Source organism: Oryx dammah, unplaced genomic scaffold (assembly GCF_014754425.2).
Source record: "Oryx dammah isolate SB20612 unplaced genomic scaffold, SCBI_Odam_1.1 HiC_scaffold_2, whole genome shotgun sequence".
Lineage (NCBI taxonomy): Eukaryota > Metazoa > Chordata > Mammalia > Artiodactyla > Bovidae > Oryx > Oryx dammah.
In genome coordinates this window covers 191327570-191351930 of record NW_024070186.1, presented here as the reverse complement: position 1 = coordinate 191351930, position 24361 = coordinate 191327570, and the positions used below count along the sequence as shown (strand labels likewise).

General features: G+C 58.7%; 2 protein-coding genes across 5 annotated transcripts in view; both read right to left on the bottom strand.

The window, feature by feature from the left end:
• Positions 1 to 3804: 3804 nt before the first annotated feature.
• UPK3B (uroplakin 3B) lies at positions 3805 to 8722 on the bottom strand. Its single transcript, XM_040261683.1, has 6 exons — positions 8641 to 8722; positions 8330 to 8479; positions 7870 to 8107; positions 6664 to 6743; positions 5728 to 5857; positions 3805 to 5266 (listed from the first exon to the last, which is right to left on the bottom strand). Exons 1-6 carry the CDS (start codon positions 8720 to 8722, stop codon positions 5107 to 5109), a joined length of 840 nt encoding a protein of 279 aa, XP_040117617.1. The 3' UTR covers positions 3805 to 5106.
• A 4350-nt stretch (positions 8723 to 13072) lies between these two features.
• Positions 13073 to 24361, bottom strand: part of DTX2 (deltex E3 ubiquitin ligase 2) — a 33890-nt gene continuing 22601 nt past the window's right edge. For 2 of the 4 annotated variants that reach the window (XM_040261429.1, XM_040261438.1), the window contains 6 exons: positions 20961 to 21101; positions 18359 to 18432; positions 16974 to 17132; positions 15840 to 16001; positions 14520 to 14609; positions 13077 to 13632 (listed from right to left, as the gene is read on the bottom strand). In XM_040261429.1, the coding sequence (XP_040117363.1) occupies positions 13405 to 13632; positions 14520 to 14609; positions 15840 to 16001; positions 16974 to 17132; positions 18359 to 18432; positions 20961 to 21101 (854 nt within the window). In that variant the 3' untranslated portion in view covers positions 13077 to 13404. Of the gene's footprint in view, positions 13633 to 14519; positions 14610 to 15839; positions 16002 to 16973; positions 17133 to 18358; positions 18433 to 20960; positions 21102 to 24361 lie in introns of all 4 variants that reach the window. The other 2 variants (XM_040261458.1, XM_040261449.1) reach the window with 2 other exon arrangements.

Sequence of the window (24361 nt, the reverse complement as noted above, 5' to 3'; positions counted from 1 at the left end):
TGCCTGGAGAAGCCCCATGGACAGAGGAGCCTGGCGGGCTACAGTCCATGGGGTCACAAAGAGTCGGACAGAAGTGAAGCGACTTAGCACACACGCAACCACAAAGCCAAACAGGAGCTGCTCCTGTTCCCCCAGGGCCTGGGGCCTGGCCACCTTCCCGGGCGTGGCAGATGCTTGCTCTTCTGACTGCCTCCTGCAACGCCCTTCTTACGTCCGGGACACGGCTTTCCGACTGCTATGTGCCCCCACCCAAATGATGTCTCCGCTCGGACTCGGTCCCCTCAGCCCCACACAGGACCCCCCCCCCACCATGGTGCGGTCCAGGGTGGGGGCGGAGCCTGTATCTGCACCTCCCCCTGCATCACCCAGAGGGTGGGACGTGCCAGGCTCCCAGGGCACCTACCTCAGCCCATTCTGGCCAGTGTGAAGGGGTATCTTTCTTTTATAAAACATTCAGGCAACAAATATGTATTAAACACCTACTGGGAGCTGGGCACTGTGCTACCTCTAGGGGGCGCTCTGGTGAGCAAAGCACACGGGGTCCCTGGCCCCCTGGAGTTGAGGGTTTAGCGGAGGAGATGCAAACGCTCGTCGTTTTAAATGTCTGATTCCAAATGGAAAGAAAAGGTGCCGAGGAGGAAAAGAACACGGCTCTAGGAGAGCTGAGGGGTCAGGAAGGGCTTCCCTGAAGAAGTGTGAGTGGAGCTGAGGAGCAATCTAGAGGAAGGGGCATGGAGGGGAGGCATGGTCTCTATCAAAGGAGAAGCAGGTGCAAAGGCCCAGTGGCAGGATGGGGTGGAGGGGCTAACAGAGGCATGAATTCAGGGAGCAAGGGATGGATCCCGGCGCCTTGCAAATGAGAAGACCTGCTCTCCGGGGGAGGAAACCTCTGAGGGGGAAGCGAAGGTGAGACACATTAGGTGTATCATCGAGTTCCTCTGGATGCCAGAAGGAGAATGGGGGTGGGGAGCAGGGATGCAGACGTGGGGAGATCAGCAAAGGGGCGACTGCTGACACCCCATCGAGGAACCAGGGTGGCGGGCCTGGGGGACTGCAGGGAAGGTGGAGAGAAACGGATGCTTCAGAGATGAGAGGAATAAAGTGACCCTGAGGCTGAGGGAGGGAGGGTGCTGGCCAGTTTCTACCTGCTGTCATTCTGCTGCCTTTGATTTTTGGCCCAATGAGTCATCTGTGAGTCATCGCCCCCACAATCACTGCTGTTTTTTTCCTTCTTCACAGTGAACCTGTTTTTAACCACTGAGCCATGATGTGATGGGCCAATGGGTTTGGAGATACTTCCCCAAGGACAGCCCTGGAGAAAATGGAAAACATCATTTAATAAAGAGGTTCTCCGCAATGCGGTTCTCACTAGGCGCCCTGCTCCAGGCTGTCACGAGCTGGCCCTCTCAGGGCTTGGGTCTAGCTGGTGACCCTCTCGAGCGTGACTCTGAGGCAGAAGGCCCCAGCACAGTTCCCCAGAGTCCAGCGTGGCGGTGCCTGGGCTGGTGATGACCGGGCCCGCCGCCCCAACTGTGTGTGGACTCTGTGGCGCCCAGGCACGCCTGCTCTGGGGCAGCACGCCCGCAGCCCAGCAGGCTCCCTGGGCAGCCTTCCGCTGACCAGGGCTGTCTATCTTTGTAAAATACTAACAATTTGTTAGTGTTTGTGTGGATTCACTCACCTACGATGACGTTCCCAGAACCCCCTTTTTCTGGGGATCGGCTCTAAGGCTGAGGTGACAGGACCACTTTCAGAACATAAGGGGCCCCGTTTTTCATTCCTACCCATCCCCACATCAGAAACCTGGGCACAGGAGGGACCTCCCTGGTGCTCCAGTGGTTGAGAATCCGCCTTCTTGTATAAATCTTAATTATGTTGAATTGGTTCACAGCACTTTTCAGGTCTACTATATGCTTCTGCTTCTCTGTACATTCATTCTATTAATTTCTGAGAGTTTGATATTGAAATTCTAACTAAATATCTTAATTTATCTACCTAAAAAACTGTAATTAAGTAGAACTACATGTAACTCTGTCCTGCATTTTCCATGCTTCCTGTAAATGTGTTACTGTGTTTTCATAATTTAAAAATGAAAAAAGAAAGATTAGAAAAACCAATCTGCCTTCTAATGCAGGGGACATGGGTTTGAACCCTAGCTGAGGACCTAAGATTCCACATGCCATAGGGCAACTAAGGCACAGCTAAGATCTGACACAGCCAAATAAATAAATAAATTTTTTATTTTAATGAAGGAAAGATACCCAAGCACAGCCTCTCCCTTTTGGCTTGTCTCTCATGTCTAAGAAGTGCCGGATTCCTCCAGTCACCTCCCCAATATTTCTAGAATCCACCTCTTCCTCCCCAACCTGCCTCGTTTGCCCTGGCTCAGGGCTGATTCCACATGCCTGGAAGACCAGGTCACCCTCGCTCTTACCGAGCTCCTGTACCCCCCATCCCTGCTGCCGTGGCCCCAGGAACCACCTGTGTCACAATAAGGCAAGACTATTTATGTCTGATCTCCCCGAGTCCCTCTTTCTCCTTCCCTCCTCCTTTCCTCTGACCTGACTTACATTTACCTCCTGAGACACGTCTCACCCCTAGTTAATCTCCTTGACCATCAGATGGGGTCAGTTGCCTCCCTTACCCAGGCTTCGCTCACCATGTTGCAATGTCTGTTTAGAGCGCATCTCCACGGTCAAGCCCCAGGTGGCCTCGATGAGAGCAGCTCCTCAGAGGGGCTTGAAGATGTTGTTTGGAAGTGAGGGGCAGCCCCAGGGACGCACAAGACATCACAGGACTCAGAATCCACAAAGATTCTGGCACTAACAAGCCACCAAAGGACCCCGGGACATGCCAGAGCCAGGGGCAATTCCTGCTCCTGGCTGATCCTCCATCTTTGGGCAGGTTTGTTCATCTTTTCACTAGGCAAACACCAGCGGATCCCTATTTCTCACTCCCTTCCTGGGTAGGCCCCAAGCCAGGCATCCTGGGTCTTAAGGGCCTTGTTGTCTGGTATTGGGGCCAGGCCTGGGAGGGACAGCGTGGGCCGGGCTCCACTGGTGGTAGCTGGCATAGTGCAGGGCCAACTTTTAACCCTCCTCCAATTCTAAGAATGAGCCTCTCAGATGGCTCAGAAGTGAAGAATTGGCTGCCAAAGCAGGAGACACAGGTTTGATCCCTGGGCCAGGAAGATCCCCTGGAGAGGGAAATGGCAACCCACTCCAGTATTCTTGCCTGGAGAATCCCATGGACAGAGGAGCCTGGCGGGCTACAGTCCATAGAGTTGCAGAGTCAGACACAACTGAGCGACTAAACAACAATTCCAAGAATCCAAGAGGATCCTGGGCTCTAGGGCAGCGGAATTCCAAAAGTGGCAGTCTTACAGGGTTGGTTCTCATGGCCAGGTGTCACCCAGGACACCAGGGCCTGAGCTCCCAACTGCACCGAGAGCCGGTCTTGTGGCTGGTGAGGATGCAGGCAGGGTGGGAGAGAGACCACAGGGACCAAGGTGCATGGGTTTTGAAAGCAGACTCCCATGAAGCGTTTACCTGGGAAGGAGCACTGCTAAATCCACCTGCATTAGTGGTGGGCTTCCTGGCCCTGCCCCCATCCCATTGGGGGTGGGTTTTCCTGGGGCCATCAGGAGATGGGGGTACCCCAATGCATAGCTAGGGCTAGCAATCTAGAGGACAGGCTTGGGGCAGCGCCCGGGCTGGTGGCAGGGGCAGGTTGCACAGGGCGGAGCCAGGCTGGGCAACGCGTGTAACTGCCCCTCTTCCAGAGCCAGTGCGGGCACCACCGGAATGGAGGAGCAAGATTGCATTTATTCATCTCCAAAGTCAGAGGAGGCGGGTAGATTTCTCCGCTCGGCGCCCTCCTCGGGTTGGCCTGTATGCTGGGAGCCGCAGTTAGGCTTAGAAGGGCCTGGGAGCGGCCGGGGGACACGGGATGCAGGGACAGTGCATCGAGGGCAGATCACTGAGCCTGTTTTTCCATCCAGAAAACGGTGACAGCTGTGCAGTGGGACGACACACTGCTGATCCTCAAACGAGAGTGTGACCGCTCATCCTCTGGCTTGGCCGAGGTGGAAACTGGAGCCGCGACCTCCAGAGACCCAGGTGCGTGGCGGCCACTGAAACATCGGGTCCAGCGACGGGACGCTCAGCTGTGCACAGACGTGCGCATGCGCGGGACTCGGCGACCACGGCGCCCCCTTGTGTCCACGGTGGGAATCACCGGCCTTGCAGGCGGACGGACGCTGGAGAGTCAAGTGGTTCCTGCTGGGTGATGCGGGCGCTGTTTGCTGGACAGGAGAGTCCATCGGGGGCAGATCGTCTCAGGAGTGTAAGCTCAAGGGTGCATGACAGTCCGAGGGGGTGATAGCCCCCCCCAACAGTAACGGGTCGCATCAGGACACGTGGTCATCTGAGGCCCAGAGCAGTGAGTGAGTGCCCCAAGAACAGCAGCAAGCCCTGCATGAGGGCCCATGCCTAACACTGTGTGTGTGGCATGTAGCAGCCGCTCAATAAATGCTTGTGGAATGGGAGTGAGCGCATGACTGTGTGTGCTATCTGCAAGTGCAAGGAGGTAGGAAGTGGTAGCCGGATCATCACAGCAATCTACACTGTCTTACCTTCCAGCCAGTGAGGGCTACCCTCAGAAAGGGCCCATGTCCAGGGAAGATGGAGGCACGTCTGAAAGCCTCACTGCAGCCCCAGCCGCCAGTGAGGGACAGACGGAGGGACAGAGGGACAGGGGCCTCATGTACCCCAAGATGGGCCCGGCCCAGCCCAACACGCTGCAGGCCTCCTCCTGGGGCCTGGAAGCCTCCTTTCGGGCAGTGTGTCCACATGACCTCCAGCCTTGCTTGAGGTAGGCAGATCAGAGGCAGATGGCATTAGGGGCTGGATGCCTGGCCTGACTGCGGCCCTCCCACAACTGCCTGGAGGCGGGGGAAATGAGAAAGCCTAAGGCAGGGCTGCTAGCAGTGGGATTTCAGGCAGGGCGGGAGGTGTGATGCAGAACATACACGCACACACACACATACGTGCACTGTACACTCACCCCCTGGCCCCCACCGCCCTAGCCCCAGCCAGGTGGGCCAAGCTAGGGGCTGAGGCTGGGGAAGCGTTCCAGGCCAGGCTCACAGCCCACCGGCAGGGTGGCCGCCTCACTGGGCGGGATGTGGTGGGTCATGTAGCGCCTTCCCATGAAGGAGCCGGTCCGCAGCTGTTCTGGGGCCTCCTCCGGCCACCACAGGCTGGAGCTGGATGGGGACAGGGAGACAGGCTGTGGGTGGAGTGTCTCCCTGCTGGGTGGAGTGGGCTGCTGAGCTCCCACAGCCCTCCTCCTGCAGCCTCTGATGTCCCTCTCCTCCCTGGGAGGACCAGCTGGAGGCCTGTCTCCTCCGGGTGGCCACCCTGGCTCCCTAGGCGTCAGTTCATTGAAACAACTGAGGGCTCACTGGAGAGAGAGCGCGGTCAGGGAGCAGGGCCCAGGCAGAGCACGGCGGCCCCGCCTACGAACCTGTCATCAGAGGACCTGCTGGACCGCCTTCCTGAGCTCCTAGATGAGACACTCAGGGTGGAAATTCCCTGCACATTGCTAGAAGGGGCACCAACCAACTCAAAACTACAGGGCTTCCAAAGGGCTCCCAGAAGGTGCTGGGCCAGACAGAGACCAGGGGCTCTGGGGGGGGCGAGGGGCCCTCTGGGGGTCGCCACTCACAAGCGCACGCTGGAGGCTGCCAGGAAGGCCAGGAGCAGGAGGCCGCCCAGAGAAGACAGGACGGAGGTGATGACGATCATGTCCCCACTCCGCCGCCCGGGCCACGTGTCAATGGAGCCTGGGGACTTCCCTGCACACACAGCGGCTTTCAGAGGCTGCCCTCGGACCCCAGGGCGGTCACCTCCCTGCCATGCTGACTGCCGCACGTCCCCAGCTGGCCTCCTGAGCCCGCTCATCTGTCCCTCTCTGCTGGGGCACTTGCACTTTGCCAGCCTGGACCACCCGTCATGCCAGCCTCTGCCTTGGTCTCACCTGCCGGACTGTTCCCACCACCCATGGCAGGCAGAGGGGCAGCGGAGCTCAGGACCGACTGGGTGCTGCCCTGCTCCCTGGAGTCTGGCATTCAAGGCCTTTATGTGACAAGATCCATGCCCCCTCGCCTCCCCGACCCCAGCCTCTGCAGCCTGTCTCCCAGGCACCCCTCCATGGGACACTCGGCCTTTGACGTGCAGTTTTCTTGGTCTGCTGAACAGCTGCTCCTTGGCGCTCTGCTGAAAGCAGGCTTCCCAGGACCACGGCTCCAGCCTCTTTCTTGCCCTGGCCCCTCTTTTCCACCTAGCAGTGCCCAGCACAGGGTTGGCTCCCTGAAGGAGGGGCAGACTATTTCTGTCCATGATGGGGCTTCAGCCTAGGGCACCCGAGGGTTGGCAAACATTTTGGGGTGGACAGAGCTGGTGTCTCTGCCTATGGGGCTGACCCAGTACTCCACCCTCTAGTGGGAGGTTCTATTTAGGGGGTGGCCTGGACTTGGACTCTGACTCAGGGCCCCCAGTCCCATGGTAGCTGGGGGAGGGGCCAGCTGAGCACAACCAGGGTGCCGATGTTGGCTGGTCCACAGGGCACACTGGAGTCGGAGCGCCCAGCCTTCCACGCTACCTTGGTGGAGAACGATGGGGTCGGACCACCTCGTCTCGGCCTGGGGTGAGCCCCTGGAGTTCATCAGCAGGAACTTCACCCTGGGGGAGAGGACCAGGGATGAGGCTCCACGCCTTGACTGCTCTGGGCAAGGCTCCCACCTTGGCCAGGCCCCAGGCAGCTCATGATGGCCAGGCTGTGGGCCTGTCATGTTCAGGGCAGGGGGGCGCCCTGTGCTAAGCACCCCGAGACCTCTCTGGCCACAGCAACCTCTGCCACCAGCCCTCAACCACCTGAACAGCCACTTTTCAGACACCCTCTCTGGTTCAGGGGTCCCATGACTAAATGCCACATACAGGGGGCCTCAGGGTGGCTCACAAGGGTGTGTGAGGCCCCAGCCCCTGTTCTCCGGAGGAAAACTGCTGGCTGTGTGGAGTCTGTGAGGCCTTGGAAGGCCCAATAGGAGCGGGCACCCCAGGCAAAGGCCAGGAGGGAGAGGTGTGCTCAGGGCGTGCTCAGAGACCAGGATCAGGGGAGCGGGCAGGCTGAGCTCCGAGGGCACCGCCCAGAACTTGAGTTGTATCTCTGTTCGGGGTAGGGGCTCTGGGATCCAGGCAGGCTGGCACCTGCCATTGACGGGAGCCGGCTCTGGTGGCCGCTAGGGACGGGGAGGGAGGCTGAGTCAGGGAGTGGCCACTGGGTGAGAGGGTGAGGGGCGCCGGGGTGGAAGGCGGCTACACTCTGCCCCGCTGTCCCTGTGGCCCCTGCCGGTTCCCCCAGCAACACTTAGTCACCCTGAGTTTGTCTGGCCTTGTCCCCTTGCTCGCTGGACCCCTGCTCTCCCACCCTGGTTCCACCCTCAGCACCAGGCTGACTTTCCTGCCAGACCCACCTGTGGGAGGGGCGGTCTCCAGCATTCCCCTCCCCCTATGCTGGGGCCTGCAGACCCCTTCCCATCCCTCACCAGCTCTGTGATGCCCACCTCCTCGTGGAGACCACCTGCCCCTCCAGGAGATCCGACCCCACACAGGAAGAAACCAAGGCTGGAGAATGGGAGGGGCTTGCTCGGCCTGCAGCCAGGAAGGAGCCGGGGCCAGGACAGAGGCCTGGGTGGAGACTGGGGTGGGGGTGGGGTGGGGTGGGGGGCAGCCCTGGTCACAGAACCCAACTCCCACCCCTCCATCTCCCAGCACAGCTCCCTTCCAGGTTTCAGGTCAGGCAACTCACCTGTAAGGCCCCGGGCCCGGGAGGGGGGCATTGCAGTAGCGAGGCTGATGGAGGTCAGCAAGGCAGCCGGCGTCATTGCCCACCCTAAGCAGGGGGGCGCGCCTGCTGCCACCCGCCGGGTCCTCACAGGGCAGCTGGTCCATGGTCAGGGGCAGCGTCATGTAGTGGCCATCGGTCAGCAGCCGTGGGGAGGCTGGGATCTCAGCCAGTGTCTGGGGGTTCTGGAAGACCCTAGAGGCTGCAGGAGGGAGGCACAGACAGCTGGGGCCGGAGGGCAGGAGGAGACAGGCGGTCCACTCCCATAGCCCCGCGCCCTCCATGCCTCAGAGCCCAGAGTGACCCTCCAGACACAAATCAGATCCCCTGCAGGATAAAGCCCGAATTCCCCATTCACACCCAGTTAAGAGCTGTCCTCAGACCCACCCGTCACCCCAGGCCCCAGACCTGCACCGGAACCTACCATTGCTGAAGGCCACCACCAGCCAGACAGTGTCAGCAGCGCTGGAGTGCCCATCTAGGACACAGCGCGGCTGCTCCAAGGAGAACGTGGTGGCCGTGACCTTCCCTTCCAGGTCCCAGGCGGTTATCCGCGGCGTGTAGGGGATGAGCTCTGGGGCCGTGGAGAGAGGCGTGAGGGTCCAGGGCCCATTGCCCCTGGGGCTGCCTCTCCCGGTTGGTGGGGGGCAGGGGGTCCCAGGGTCTAATCACTCCAGCAGGTGCCTCAGCCCCTAGGGTCTGGTCGGGTGCACCCCTCCCGGGACCCCCACTTACCCAGGCTGAGGCAGGGCTGGGGCCAGCCCAGCACCACCAAGAGCAGCAGCCAGGGGCAAGGCTGCCTGGAGGGGAGCCCCATGATGGCCTGCAGGGTGCCCACCGGCCTGCTTCCACACCCACAGCCTGGGGCCGGTCTGGCTGCCTTGGGCGGCGCCCCTCCCCACACACCGTGGGCCTGGAGGAGCTGGTTAGTCAGGCTGCCCCGCTGGCCAAGGGCTGGAAAGACCTGAAAACATAAAAGCACCCCACTCCGCCTCCCAGCCCAGCCCACCCCAGGGAGGAGGCTGGGCAGAGGCAGGCCAGGGCTGAGAGAGGCCCCTGGATCCCCGGGTGCCAGCCAGGTCACCCCAGAGGCCTGTGTCTGAGTTTGGGTCCCACCCAGACCCCCAGCCTTGGGGAGGAGAGCCACATGCCAGAGATTCCTGCACCCCGCGTACCAGGCGCCTCCCTCTGGCCTTCCATCCCCACCCAGGGGAGGAAGGGGGCAGCTCTAGCTCCCTCAGGGCCCAGTGGTCCTGCCCTCCCTTCACAAGGCCACATCCTCCCTTGTTTCCTTTGATCATAGAGCCCGGATGGCTGGCCAGTGCCCTGCTTACATCACTCCCTTGGGTTCTCACTATATATGTATATACATCTATTTTTTTACTTTTTAGAATTCTTTTAAATTTTTCATTAATTTTTTTAGCCACACTACTCAGCTTGAGAAATTTTAGTTCCCTGATCAGGGATTGGTTGGGGCATAGACTTGGATAACTGTGATATTGAATGGTTTGCCTTGGAAACGAACAGAGATCATTCTGTTGTTTTTGAGATTGCATCCAAGTACTGCATTTCGGACTCTTGTTGACCATGATGGCTACTCCATTTCTTCTGAGGGATTCCTGCCCACAGTAATAGATATAATGGTCATCTGAGTTAAATTCACCCATTCCAGTCCATTTTAGTTCACTGATTCCTAGAATGTCGACGTTCACCCTTGCCATCTCTTTTTTGACCACTTCCAATTTGCCTACGGACCTGACATTCCAGGTTCCTATGCAATATTGTTCTTTACAGCATCGGCTCTTACTTCTATCACCAGTCACATCCACAACTGGGTATTGTTTTTGCTTTGGCTCCATCCCTTCATTCTTTCTGGAGTTATTTCTCCACTGATCTCCAGTAGCATATTGGGCACCTAATGACCTGGGGAGTTCCTCTTTCGGTATCCTATCATTTTGCCTTTGCCTACTGTTCATGGGGTTCTCAAGGCAAGAATACTGAAGTGGCTTGCCATTCCCTTCTCCAGTGGACCACATTCTGTCACATTCACTTGATGAAAGTAAAAGAGAGCGAAAAAGTTGGCTTAAAGCTCAACATTCAGAAAACAAAGATCATGGCATCCGGTCCCATTACTTCATGGGAAATAGATGGGGAAACAGTGGAAACAGTGTCAGACTTTATTTTTTGGGGCTCCAAAATCACTGCAGATGGTGACTGCAGCCATGAAATTAAAAGACGCTTACTCCTTGGAAGAAAAGTTATGACCAACCTAGATAGTATATTCAAAAGCAGAGACATTACTTTGCCAACAAAGGTCCGTCTAGTCAAGGCTATGGTTTTTCCTATGGTCATGTATGGATGTGAGAGTTGGGACTGTGAAGAAGGCTGAGCCCCAAAGAATTGATGCTTTTGAACTGTGGTGTTGGAGAAGACTCTTGAGGGTCCCTTGGACTGCAAGGAGATCCAACCAGTCCATTGTGAAGGAGATCAACCTTGGGATTTCTTCGGAAGGAATGATGCTAAAGCTGAAACTCCAGTACTTTGGCCACCTCATGCGAAGAGACGACTCATTGGAAAAGACTGATGCTGGGAGGGATTGGGGGCAGAAGAAGGGGACGACCAAGGATAAGATGGCTGGATGGCATCACGGACTCGATGGACGTGAGTTTGAGTAGACTCTGGGAGTTGGTGATGGACAGGGAGGCCTGGCGTGCTGTGATTCATGGGGTCGCAAAGAGTCAGACACGACTGAGCGACTGAACTGAACTGAACTGATCAGGGATTGAACCCAGGCCCTGGCAGTGAAAGCGCCAAGTCCTAACCACTGGACCGCCAGGGAATTCCCTATAGTGGGATAGTCGGTCAGTCATGTCCAATTCTTTGCGACCCCATGGACCACAGCCCACGGCTCCTCCATCCATGGAATTCTCCAGGCAAGAACACTGGAGTGGGTTGCCATTTCCTTCTCCAGATAATTCCCTATATGTATTTTTAAAATTAAGATATTATTCACATAACCTAAGATGTCCCTTTAAAATGTACAGTTTAGGGGGTTTTGTTTTGGTGGGGTTGCTTTTTGGGGAGGTTGTTTTTGTTTTAAACAAGAAGGGTTTTTTATTTACAGGAATTCTGGAGAAAGATGGCTGCTGGTATGGGTTTGGTCAAATGACATTAGGGTCCACGTCTCTGAGATTCTCTTGACCTTTTTTTTTTTTTTTTTTTTTTGCCATACCTTACAACTTGCAGGATTCTTGTTCCCAAACCAGGGACTGAACCCAGGCCAGGGCAGTGAAAGCAGACTCCTAACCACTAGGCAACCAGGGAACTCCCTGTTGGTGTTTTTTTCTTATTGTAACAAGATGGCTGCTGTGGCTCCAGGCATCGTGTTCTCACTCAAGGTAGGAAGAAGGGGGGGCAGAGAGGTGTTGCTCAAACTCTTTTATCGGAAAACCTTATGCTTTCCATATAACATAAGCCCTGTAGACTTCCTTTTAAACTTCATTGCCATAAATCACGGGATTCTAGAACTTTATCACCCCAAAAAGAAACACTGTACCCATTAAAACAGTCACTTCCCATTCCCCTTCCCCTGCTGACAACCACTGATGTCCGTTCTGTCTCAGTGGATTGGATGTTTCATATAGACAGAAACACACAATGTGTCATTTTCTGCCTGGCTTGTTTCATTTGATATAATGTTAAGGCTCATCCATGTTGTATGTGTTAGCATTTCATTCTTTTTTCTGGCTGGATAGCATCCCATTGCACGGACAAATCGTATTTTGTTCATCCATTCTTCGACCGATGGCTATTTGGGTCGTCCCCACTTCTTGGCTGTTATGAACGCTACTGGGACCATGTTTCCAGTTCTTGGATATTTATCTAGCAGTTTTAACTGCTGAGTCATATGGGAACTGCTTTTTGTGGCTCTGGTCACCAGCTTTCCAAAGCAGCTGCATTTTACATTCCAAGCAGTGGACAAGGGTTCCAATCTCTCCACATCCTCACCAATATTTCCTATATATACTTTTTATCATAACCACCCTAGGGGGTATGAAGTGGTATCACTTTGCAGTTTTGATTTGCACTTCCCTAATGACGTTGCTTGTCCGCCATCTGTATAGCCTTTTCAGAGAAATGTGTTCAAGTCCTTTGCCCATTAAAATTGAAGATTTTTTTATCGTTGAGTTATGACAGTTCTTGATACACTGTGAACACGAGAGTCTGATCAGGCATACGATGTGCAAACACTGTGCTCTCGCTCTCTCACTGCGCTGTGGCATGGGAGCCAAGAGTGGGGGCGGGGCACTCAGGGACCCACACAACCCCTCTGCCCTGTGAGCCCTGGAGTGAGTCTCACTGTGGAACCTAACAGAGTTGGGGTCCAGCTTCTCTATCGGGGCTTCCTGGCCCTCCCCAAACCAGCTTCTCCACAGGGCAGGGGGCACGATGCCAGGGGCTCACAAAGCTGCCTTACTTTCTTTTCACAATCAGAAGAGGAAAAAAAGTAACTTCTAGGTGAAAGTAAATACTCTAACATACAATGATCTTTTTAACAACAAATCATAAAACAGAATTTAAGTTTCTTTCTTAGGGAGAAAAGGGCTTGTGAAAGCCACAAGCACACACCCCCCACCCCACCCCCCTTGCCCTCAGGAAGCCTTGGAGTATTGGATCCTCTTTCTAAGAAGACTGCGAAGGATTGGAATCTTGAGGGTGGGGGTCAGACCAGGCCTGGCTGGGATTCAGTCCCAGCTCTACTACTGTGCATTTAAACCTCCGTTTCCTCATCTGTAAAGTGGACACAGCAGTACACGTCCCCATATGAGCAGCACTTAGAGAGTCAGAACCCGCTTAGGAAGCCAGAACCCCCAAGGAAGTAAATGGGAGGAGCTGGGGGGGTCTCCCTGGCAGAGCTGCTGAAGGCCCACTGCAAGGAGAACTGGGGTGGGGCAGGGGAGCTGCTCGGGTCAGCGCCCGGCTCCTGGCCTCCCCACAGCCTGTGTCTCATTTAGGAAGAAACAAAGGTTGAACAGGAAGCCTTTCAGGTCCATTCCTTCTCTGATGCAGCAAGACATGTGTGGGCTGGCCTTCATACATCCAATCTTCACACATACACACAGATGTACACATGCAGCCTCTCCAATGGCAAACCCACAGGGCCCACGGTCTTTGGCTTTAGGGCATTTATTGCAAACAGAACATCTGAGGTATGAGCAGCTGACCCAGACCCAGGCCTGCCCCCGCGGCGCACACGGCAGGCAGCCTCTCCTCACCCCGGACACTGAGGGCCCCACGCAGCCCACCGAGGATGGAGGGGCCCACACACTGAGGTAGCAGCATCCGAAGCCCCCACATGTACGACTCCCAGGCTCGCCCGGTTTCCACAGAGACTCAGGCCCGGCGGGCACAGGGAGGGGGACGGGCGGGCATGGGGAGCCCACAATCCAGAGAGAGCCCGCCGTCGTGGTGGGCGAACCGGGCCAGCCAGGCCGTGGGTCACTGCTGCTCCAGACAGTCCTCGGTCACCCCCTGGGCGGCCAGCTCGGCCAGCACGTTCTGCAGGTAGTTGGGGTCGGGGTAGCCGTGGCCTGTCACGTTGCGGTCCATCTCGGTCTTGTGGTGGATCTCGTTCCACACCACTGTATCCGTCTCTCCGGTGGTGCTGGATGTCCCTACTGTGAAGATAAGGCGCCTCTTCCAGGCCACCTTCAGCAGCTCCAGGACCTGCCCAAGGGGAGGGGATGGAGAGGGGAGGGGAGGGGATGGAGGGGGGGGGGTGGGGAGGACGGGGTGGAGGGGAAGGAGCAGGAGAAGGCTGTGAAGGAGTGCTCTGAACAAACCCTGGCTGCAGGGGCTGGCCTGGAGGACAGACACTCCTGACACCCCCCTCACCTCCCTTAGCCTCTTCGTGCCCTTGGGGCTGTCCCCACCCCAAAGCCCCCACCCTGGCTGTTCTGTCTGCCTGGAATGCTCTTTCCCAGCCTTCTCACAGCTGTTTAGTCATGTCCAACTCTCTGCGAACCCATAGACTGTAGCCCCCAGGCCCCTCTGTCCATGAGATTTCCTAGGCAAGAATGCTGGAGTGGGGCGCCACTTCCTTTTCCAGGAAACCTTCCTGACCCAGGGATTGAACCCATGTCTCCTGCATTAGCAGGCAGGTTCTCTACAGCTGAGCCACCTGGGAAGCCCCTCCTCTGAGCTGGGAAGCCCCAAGTCAGGACTCAGTGCAGAGGCAGCTCCACAGACCACCCCCATCACCCGTGGTGAAGCGGCCCCAGTTCCACCACATCCCATCACACTAGGCCGCAGGAAGACCCCTGTCCTCCCCCCGGAGCACCTGTGGTCAGGTCGTCTCTGCCTGGATGCCCCATACCCAGACGACTAACCTGCAGCAGGTCCCCAGGAAGGGGCAGCCCACACCCCAGCCAGCCCGCAGGCTTCATCCCCTCCTCCTGTCGCAGTAAGGTGGGCAGAGGCAGAGCTGGCGCGGCCACCGAGGCGGCTCTCCCAACCCAACAGCCACCTGCTGCTCAGGGGCAGCCAGGCCGGACTTGCCAGCGGCGGGGGAGGGGCATGGAGGCTGCTCCCAGGGGCGGCAGCCGGGCCTTTACCTTGCGGCCCTGGGCGTTGTTGGGAAGGTAGCACTGGCGGGGAAACCCTCTGGCAGTGAAGGGCTTTCCAGGGTTGGGGTGTTCAGGGCCCTGCAGGAGGAACACAGATGGTGAGAGTGGGAGCCAAGGGGCTCTCGGGCTACAGAGCTGCTGGGACAGGGCCCCCTCTCCCCAGCTTCACCCCGCCACCTTCCAGGCGGGGCTCCTCCTGCACGCAAGTGACCAAATCAACTGCTGTCTCATATCTTGCTCTAAAGACCCAGCATGCACACGGCCTGCCCACGCCTGCCCTCCCTGAACCCATGCTGCTCTGCTGGGCACCACACCCGCTAACAGCCTCCATGCCCCTGAGGAAACTAGACCTGTCAGAGGCCGGGCTGGAAGCTCCTACTTCGCTGGCAACCCTCTGGGCACAGGGCTCTCTGGACTGGATGGCAGGGCCTGCTTCACCATCACTGGGGCGCACAGCACCTCCACTGCTCTCTCCGGATGGAGCAGGGCCCCGAGACCATGGCAGCAGGCTAGACAGAGGGCGGGGGCTGGAACCACGCTCGGCCCTTGCCCTGCCCTCAGCCCACGGAGACACACCATGTATAACTCCAAATTCCTCTCCTGCTTTGTGGCTCTACTGCTATCTAGAATGTTTCTAACTTTTCCAGTTTCACTTTGAGCACAATGTCACTTTGGAGGACAACCAGGGGAAAGCACATAATTGGACAAAACCAAGGGACATCCTGTCCTCCTTTATCTTCCTAAGCCAACGAGGCTCTGGGGGGACACTGAGATCCCCCGGTCCAAGGCAGAAAGCTGAGGAGCCCAGACTCTCGTCTGGGTCTCCACTGGGACCTGCAGCTGAGGTCCCTGCTCCTCCACACCCCACACAGGTCTGGATCAGGCCACTGAGCCGGTCCCTCAAGAGTGGTCAGGCCTTACTGCAGGCACCTCTCTGCCCTGCACTCTGCCCCTTGGGAGGGTTCCTGCTTGTGGGCTCCCCAGCCAACCAGCTAGCCCAACAGACGCGCTTGTTCCTCCTGCTTAGACTCCTGTGGGCCTTCTGCCCAGTACAAGTACAGCTAAGATGCCTCTGCCTCCAGGAAGCTCCCCCCTGGTTCAAGAAAAGGCAGGGGCCATCTCTTTGCTTCCACAACCCTAAGGGCTGGCTGGAGCCCCCAGCACGAGTGCCTCCTGATTGCTGGGAGTCTGACTGGGCAGCCGGGCACCCTCAGTGACCCCGGGGGACAGAGTGGCACAGGAAGAGCCCCAGAGAGGGGCCGATTCCAGAAAGATCCAAGGAGGCTCCTCTTGTGCCGTGCCCCTCACCTGAATGCCATGGGGAATGTTGTAGACTATGAGAATCGTCCCACAGTCCTCGTGGCCAGGGAGGGACATCTGAAACGTGAACACCTCCATCTTCCCCCGGGGCTGGGTCCCAGTCTTCTCCCCGTAGATCGTTTTGCAGGAGGGACACTGCAAGCTTCCATCCTGGGACAGGGTAGAAGGTCGTGGACTGAGCCGGTGACCCCGAGAGGGCACCCAGGCCAGCCACCCCACTGACTAGATGGGAAAGAGACCTGCAGGGACATGAGTTTGGTTCCCTGGTCACCCAGCAGGTCCCGGGCCAGTCGCCCAGCTCCCTGGCAGACTCCTTGCAAATAAATTCAATTTTGGCAATTTTCTTAGAAAGACAAGTTTTACCCCAGAAACTCATTATGCAATTTTCATTAAAGGGACAAAGTACCAAGAGACTGGCATCAGGTAGAAAAATTAGGTTTATAAACCAAAGTCTACACAGTTGCTGCTGCTATTGCTAAGTCACTTCAGTCGTGTCCGACTCTGTGTGACCCCATAGACGGCAGCCCACCAGGCTCCCCTGTCCCTGGGATTCTCCAGGCAAGAACACTGGAGTGGGTTGCCATTGCCTTCTCCAATGCATGAAGTGGAAAGTGAAAGTGAAGTTGCTCAGTCGTGTCCGACTCTTCGTGACCCCATGGACTGCAGCCCACCAGGCTCCTCCGTCCATGGGATTTTCCAGGCAAGAGTACTGGAGTGGGGTGCCATCACCTTCTCTGCTACACAGCTGAGTCATATTTAAAATGCAACAGAAAACCCTGTTTCGGAAGGACTGCTGAGGCTGGCGCCCTGGCCAGTACGCGTGGCACGAGGACGCTGCACAGGGGACAACCCAGGCACGAACCCCCCACGGGCCTTGGCTCTCTCTGCTCCCCGACCTCTGTCTACTCTGGCTAAATCATACCAAAGGCAGGGCAGCCTGGCGTCTCCTACCACCCCCAACCCCCTCCCGCTGCAGGGCCAGGACTGCGGACATCTCAAGGCAGTCTCTGGGCGGGCCCCAGGCTCCTCACAGGGCAGCCCCAGTCACCTGCTCAGGTGCAGCACAACCGGGACGGGCAGGTGACCCCGATCCCCCTCCCCCGGCCGGGGGGCCATGGGTACCTTGTTCCCGTTGCAGTACATGGCCAGCAGGCAGAGCAGGTGGAAAGTGTGGCTGCACTTGGCCAAGCAGCCCACAGCCACGGGCCCGATGGTCTTGCTGTCGGTCACGTCGCTGTACCCAGACGCCACGGACAGCTTCTCCATACAGATGGTGCAGTCCTGGAGGGGGACCCACACGGGGCAGGCTCACCCCCAGCCCCTGCGCCACAGGGCGAGTCCTGAGGACCAGCCGCCATCTGCAGAAATGCTGGGCCCCAATCTAAGTCAACCCCACAGCTCTCTGTTCTGGAGGCTGGGAGCACCAAGGGATCACTGGTGTCTGCAGCCTCAGAGCAGTCACTGTCACCGTGGTGGAGGGGATGGCAGGCAGCACCAAGCCTGGGGGCTGCTGTGACACCTGGAGCCTGGGCTGAGAAGGTAGCAGAAGAGCCCAGCAGAGAGGAAAGGACAGGAGGGGCCCGCAGCGCTGGGCTTTCCGAGGGAAAGGGAACCTGTCAGAAGCACGAGCACAGCAACACACAGGCAGGAGAGAGGAGAGTGTACTGAAGCAGGAGCCGGCGTTTCTGTTGGGGGCTGGTGCACCTGCAGGGCAGGGGTGACCCAAGTGGAGGGGACCAGGTCCCGGGAGGCCCTGAAGGCCACGACCAGGGGCTGGGACTTCATCTTACACATCAGAGTAAGCAGAAGCATTCCTCCTGCTTAGACTCCCGTGGGCATTCTGCCCAGTATAAGATGCCTCCACCTCCAGCAAGCCCTCCCTGGTTCAAAAAAAGGCTGGGGCCATCTCTTTGCTTCCATAAGCACAGCAACATGGCAACAGGCAGGTGGCATGAGCAGGGGGTACTAAACCATCACGGCCACACATTGGCTGTGTGGTCAGCAGCTGGCGGGGAGGCAGCCGGGGGCCAAACAGCCCAGCTGTGTCAGGTAAGCACAAGAGCAGAGAGATGGACAGACAGACTCCTGTGAAGGGGGCGGGCAGGAGGGGAGGCACGAGGAGAGAAGGACTTCCAAGTTTCTGTCCAAACCTTTACCAACCAGATGCTTCCTGTGTTCTTGACTTGCAGGAGAAGGCGGCCAGAGAGACCTCAGCTCTGAACCAGCATGCATGACCTTGAACCCACCCCTCAGGATTCTCCAGGGCTCTCCATTCAAGCTGGAGAACAGTGGCATCATAGCCCGGAAATGAGACTCAGCAGAGATGAGTCAGGTGAAGCTGTGACGGGGTTAAAAGCAGGAACCCTGGCTGGCCCTCCCCGAAGCCAGGGGGGGCAGGACTGGTCTCTGGACGAGGCACCTTCCGGCAGAGGACAGGCTGGGGGCCTCGTCTGAGCCATCCCGTTACCAAACAAAAGCAAAAGCAGCGCGACTCCCGGGACACGCACCTCCTCCGGGGCCGTCTTCAGCTCTTCGGTGTAGTTTCTGATCACCTGCTCTGGCTCTGGCTTTGGGGACCCTCCTAGGAGAGAGAAGAACATAAATGGTGTCCCGAGGAGAACGAACTGGAGACGCTGGGAAAGAGGAGGACAGGGAGCAGTCCAAGCTACCAGGAAGGAGGTTAGGATGGCTCAGACAGGAAGGTTAGTGTGCAGGAGAGGAGAGAACAGGCCAGGCGCAGAACAGTCCAGAGCTCCACCGGGGACGGGGCGGGCGAGGGGCGGGCCCAGGAGCCCTGGAGGAAGAGAAGCAGAGACAGCAGCTGGCCGTGGCCTTCAGGAGCCACAGGCGGGGCCTCAGCCACAGCCCCGCGCACCTTCACTCAGGAACCCAGACCCAGGCTTCAGAGGACATGCAGGAGGGTCAAAGAGCAGCTTCTAAACAAATGCTCTGGAGTGTGTTCTGGCCAGGTGATTTTACTCAACTTTCATTATTCTCAGAAGAAAGTCTGGGTAAGAGAAGTAAGTGTTCTGAGTCACATGTACAGTGCACGCCCACCCTGTGGGGACATCTGTGTGCACACTGGCCGCAGGGAACAGCCACAAGGCCACGGCCAACCACGGTGCTCTTGGGCTTGTCCCTGGACTGGGGTGCCAGTGACCCGCCTCCTCGATTCCTCAGCTGCCCACAGCTCCATCCCCCCGCCTCCTCCTCTCGAAACCTCCCACCCCTCTGTGTGCACCTGGGCATGAAGCTTGGAGGGGGAGGCCCTGCACCGAACAGGCCCCACCCCAAGGACAAGCACCCCCTCCCCACCTCCCCCCTGCAGCTCGAGAGTCAATCAGCAGAGTCACAGAGTGGTGGCAAAACAGGAGCAGAGGGAGGGACGGGGAGACCGGCCCAGTCTGGGAGGGCGACGCCGGGAGGCCTGCCTACCTCAAGTCCGGGGGAGCTCCTGGTCCCAGCCTCTGAGACCAGAGGGGCTCTGGCGTAAGCCCAAGCTCCCAGCTATCAGCCTGTGGCTACAGCGACTTACAAGTCTGAGGGCTCAACAGCAGGAGCCCCCTCTAGACCAGAGGAGGCCCAGTGACAGGCAAGAGGGAGCGGAGGGGTCGGGGCTGGGTGAGGGCAGGATGGAGTCTGGCTCTTGGGCTGGGACCAAATCAGGTCACCTCTGAGTCTCAGGTCACTCATCTAAAAAGTGGACCTGACGCCAGTCCTAGGGGTGAGCACTGAAAAGGCATTAGCTGCTATGACCTGAGAGGCAGCTAGAAGCCAGGGGAGACCAGGCACCCCCAACCACACGCACACACAACCCCAGACACAGACCTCGAGGACCCTGACTCTGCTCACTGGAGAGAAAGCCAGACCAAAGCACGATCCCCACCAGCAACAGGTGGCCAGCCTAGTACCTGGAACTCTACTCTGAGGGGAGAGACCTTCCAGAAAAGCCTGGTCTAAAAGGCCACTTTGGTGACAGGCCAGTCTCCAGCTGAACCCCAGAACCCCTCCGGCAAGGCCTGTCTCAGCACCCCGTCCTCTCCCACCTCCCCGCATCCAGGTAGCCTTTCAGAACTGATGTTAACTCTCCATGATCCACTTTTCTCAAAAGAGGGCCATCCAGGAAAGGACATCTGAGCCCAGGAAGGCCAGAGGGTCTGCTTTGAACGCCGTGTGTTTTCAGAGCAAACCCCGAGTGTCTCAGGAAGCAGCCCTGCCCACAGATCCAGCCCTGAGACAGAGTAAGAAGAGGGAGCAAGGCTAGGGGTGGTGATGGCAGCTGGGCGCTTAGGGCGCCCTTCCCTGGTTTCCCTCCCCTCCTCCTCTCGACGGTCAGACAGGCAGTGAAGTCGATCAGAGCAACCGTCACCATATGCCAGGCACTGCCCCTGTGTGTTTATTTCCTCTTCCTCCCACAACCGGTCTGCCGGGTAGGAGGCCCACTGCTCATGAATGGGGAAGCTGGCATGAGATCACAAAGCTGGTGAGCGAGCGCTGCAAACCCAGGACTGGCGGGGCCAAAGCCCTGCTCACGCCATCCAAAGGTCCCGGAAGCAGTCACTTGTCTGGCCCAGTGATGGCAGCAGAGCCACAGTTTAGAAATGACAGGTGCAGAACTTACTATGCAGCAGCCCCTCCTCTTGAATTCTCATCTGACTCACACAGCACCTTCTAACAATTCTGAAACCCCTTCTCCCCTAGCCATGTGACAGGAATGGCACGGTCGTTGGGGACCCCTCTGAAGCAGCCCCACATGGGCTGGCCCCTCCTGAGACACACAGTGGGCGCAGTGGAAGGGACAGAGCTGTCCCCCCTCCTGAACCTCGTCTTGCCTCGAACTTGTGTTTACAGTCACTGAGTCTTCAAGCACAGGCCTCTCACGCTTCCACTGCAGCACTGAACTCTGGTTCTCAGAGGGGAGTGGATTCCCAGGGGCCAGGCTTGCTGCCGAGGGTGGGGCGGGCCACTGAGCCCATCACCACCCGCAGGCGAGGGGAGGGCGAAGGGCCAAGGTGGTCAGAGGAGAGCGGCGGGTACGGGAGAGTCAGAGGCAGCGAGACTCGGAGGAGGCTGAGCAGAGGCCAGAGAGTATTTGTGAGCAGGAACTACCTTTCATGGACATTTTCCTCAATCTCTTAACTGAGCTGTGACTTTTAGAGGCCAGACAGGAGGCGGGAGGGCTGGCGGGCTGGGGTGCGCGGCTAAGACACACAGGGAGTCCAATGGCTGACATCAGAATACTCGTCATGCCTACACAGGGTGCGAGATCAGACATGCAGAGAGGGGAGAAACGTTAGAAGGAGCCGTCCAGCTCGTGACCGCCACAAACCCCGGCTGCGCCCAGGTAGCACTGTCGACGGCCATTAGGACTCGCCCATCTTCCCCGGGAATCCAGCTGCTCGAGGCTGCCAGGGCCCACCCAGACCAGCAGGGCTGAGCTCGGCAATCAGTGAAATGCTGGCTCATGAGAGCCTCGGCCCCAAGTTCCAGGAGGGTCTGAACAAGCACCCCATCAGCCTGTGCTCGGAGCATGCAGGTGGGGAGGCCTTGGCTTCAGGAGGGCAGAGGGCAGAATGCCACCCCAAGACGCGTCCAGAGAGGTTCTGCGGGGGGGCGCCTCTCCATGCCAGCGCGAGGAAGGAGAGCAGAGGGCAACACAGCAGGGTGCAGCCAAGCCATGGAAACGCAGATGGTCCGGAGCTTGCGGGCCTCCCTCTGTGCCCCCTCGGCCGAGCCCCCGCAGCCCCTAGTCGCCTGGCCCCCCATGGGGTGCTGCCTGTTCTCCATGCACCACCCGGCCTATCTAGGTGCCTTCAGAGCCATCACTGGGGGAAACAGGCAGGAATCCTGCCCCAGGGCCTGCCTCCTCACCGAGGTGTCCCCATGGCCCCTGGGACCGCTCCTCAGGAGCAGCTACAGCCCCAGGCCAGAGCTCCCTTCTTCGGTCCCCTCAGCCAAGGCTCAGACAGCTCCTCTGGCCGTGATGGGAGCACAGAGGCGGCCTACAGTGGGAGAAGCGGCAGCAGGCGGCCACCCCAAATGGACTATCCAATCTTGTCACTCCTTCCCCGATGCCTGCAGGGCGGACGCCCCACTCCTCAGCCTGGTGCTCCACCCGCACCCTAGCTGACCCTGCTCCGTGCTCCCTGAGGACCTGGAACCGGACACGTCCTCCTGCTGCAGGCACCACTCCTGCCACCCTCTTGGCTGCCCTGCGGTCCACAGCAGCCTCCACCCTCCCCTCCCTGTCCCTAGAGCACCTCCTGCCCCGGAGAGGGGCTCTGGGCTCCCCCCCCCAACCCCCTTAGGGAGCTAACAGGTGTTCAGAATCTGGCCTGCGGTCTGGGCACCGTGGACAGGGCAGGCGGGCCCACTGCCCGCTCCAGGGGCGATCCAGAGCAGCCAGAGGAGAGCCGGCCCGGGGCTCCATCAGGCCCCACCGTGGCCCCCGCTGGAGAACAGAGGTTCTCAGCAGAGCCCACGCGCCCAGCACAGGACAGCAGCAGAGGCTGGTGGCCCGGGCAGTGCTGGGCGCACTGTGCTGGCGGCTCCACAGGAGACACCAGAGTGCCCATCAGAACACCGAGGCTGGACGCTGGGCACTGGTTCAGCAGGCAGTGCAATGCCACAGCCTCCCAAGGTTGTTCCTGGGCTCCAATGCAGCTCCCTTGGGAGCTAAACATTGGGTGGCCTGGATGACCAGCAGGCACAGGGTGCAGACAGATGGAAAAAGAGCAGTTCCTGGCGAGAATCCAGGGGTTGTGTGTGCCGACTGTGGTTTATTCCCCCAGAGGCCACCAGACCCTGCCATCAACCAGACCCCTCTCCCAGCTGCCCCTCCTTGACCACCCATCTAGAACGGCCACGTTCCCCTCCAGCTCATCTCCTCCACTCCACTCCATTCTCAGCACCAGACATAACGTGGGCTTCTGTCTTTGTGACTGTCTTCCCTGGTCACAGGGGAGATCCAGCCTCTGCCTGCTGGGGAGCAGACATCCCTGAGGCCACGCCATCAGCCCCGCGAGAGGCCGGCGTGGACAGCGCTGCTGCTGTTTCTAACAAAGGACCCACTCCTCCTCATTCCAGCCACAGACAGTGAGTCTCAGTTCACACGCCTGCAGAGAAGCAGTCCTGGCTCTGCCGGTCTGCCTTCTTGTGAAAAAGTGTGAGGGTCATTCCGCAGCCAACATGTCACAAAAGCGGCATCCAGTGGAGAGGATGGGGGGAGGGCCACAAGGGGCCATCACAACTTCCCCAAGAGCCGAGGCTCAGGGACGCAGCCCCCCAAACTCCTAACATCCCCAAACAACTGTAACAGGGCAGACAAGCACAGCTTTTCCTGCTCTCATCTTGGTCTGCCAGAGCCCCCAGGAGGTCCCACACCTGGTCAGACGTGCGAACACCCCCTTTCTGACGCCCAGCATTGGCCTTTCGTCTAGTGACTGGGCTAAGGTGCCAGCCTACCCTCCTCCTGCCCTGGCCTTACTAACCTGGCTTTGAGGCTGTTACCCCTCCCCCGGGGCTGACCAGCCTTGGCAGGTCCTGGCAGCGTAAAATGCAGACACTCCCCCTCCCTTGCTGGTTGGGAGCCTGGCCCCGGCCTGAGGGGCCCACTCCTCCCCACGGCCCTGAGGAAGGGGCCCTGGCCAGGCAGCAGGCAGTGAAGCCATCCCCCGAGGCACCTGGCAGACGGGGCGGCGGCCCCTCCTCCAGCACAGGGCGCACGCAGCCCTTCGGCGGCACGGCCGCTGGCCAGGAGCCTGCCTGAGAACCCCCGTGCCCAGGTGCTCACCTCAGTGAGGCACGAGCGCTCCCAGATCCATGACCAAATCCACAACCACTGCCCAGCTGAGACGTCTCTCTAGCACCTGCTTCCTGGGGGTGGGCCGGGGTCCCTGGTCCCCTGGCACCCCACACACAGCTGCCCCAGCAGCAGCGCGAGCCAGAGCCCTGCGTTCAGGGAGGCGGCGCTCGGCCACCAACTCGTCTGCTCTTTCCTCGCCAGGAGCCACTCCTGAGCTTCAGGGTCTGTCTCCCTGACAAGCAAATGGGAGGTTAAAACACCTCCAGGATGGCTCTGAGCGCAAAGGTGGCGGGGATACAGAGAACAAGGCCAGGAGAGGGCCCCGGCCTCGAGAGCTCCTAAGCACCCCAGCCACTGCCGAGCTGTGGGCAGAGGCGACCACGCTGGCATTAGGCCCTCAGCGACTGCAGAGCTGAATGGGGCTGGGCACCTGCTGGTCAGGCTTACTCCCGCAACCTCTCTCCAGCAGTACATGTATGTGCGCGTGCACACACACGAACACACACACACACATATGGGGCTGGGCACCTGCAGGCCGGGCTTGTTCCCACAACCTCTCTCCAGCAGTACATGTATGTGCGTGTGCTCCTGCAACCTCTCTCCAGCAGTACGTGTATGTGCGTGCGCACACACACACACACACACACGCGCACACACACACACACACACACACACACACACACACACACACACACACACGGCAGGC

Excerpts from the sequence above, each read along its gene's own strand:
- UPK3B (XM_040261683.1), bottom strand. The coding sequence starts at position 8,722 with ATGGGGCTCCCCTCCAGGCAGCCTTGCCCCTGGCTGCTGCTCTTGGTG. Across the intron at positions 8,108-8,329 it reads GGTGGTGGCCTTCAGCAATG|CCTCTAGGGTCTTCCAGAAC; the intron begins GTAGGTTCCGGT and ends TCCCTCCTGCAG. Across the intron at positions 5,267-5,727 it reads GCAGCCTCCAGCGTGCGCTT|CTCCAGCCTGTGGTGGCCGG; the intron begins GTGAGTGGCGAC and ends GTCCCCATCCAG.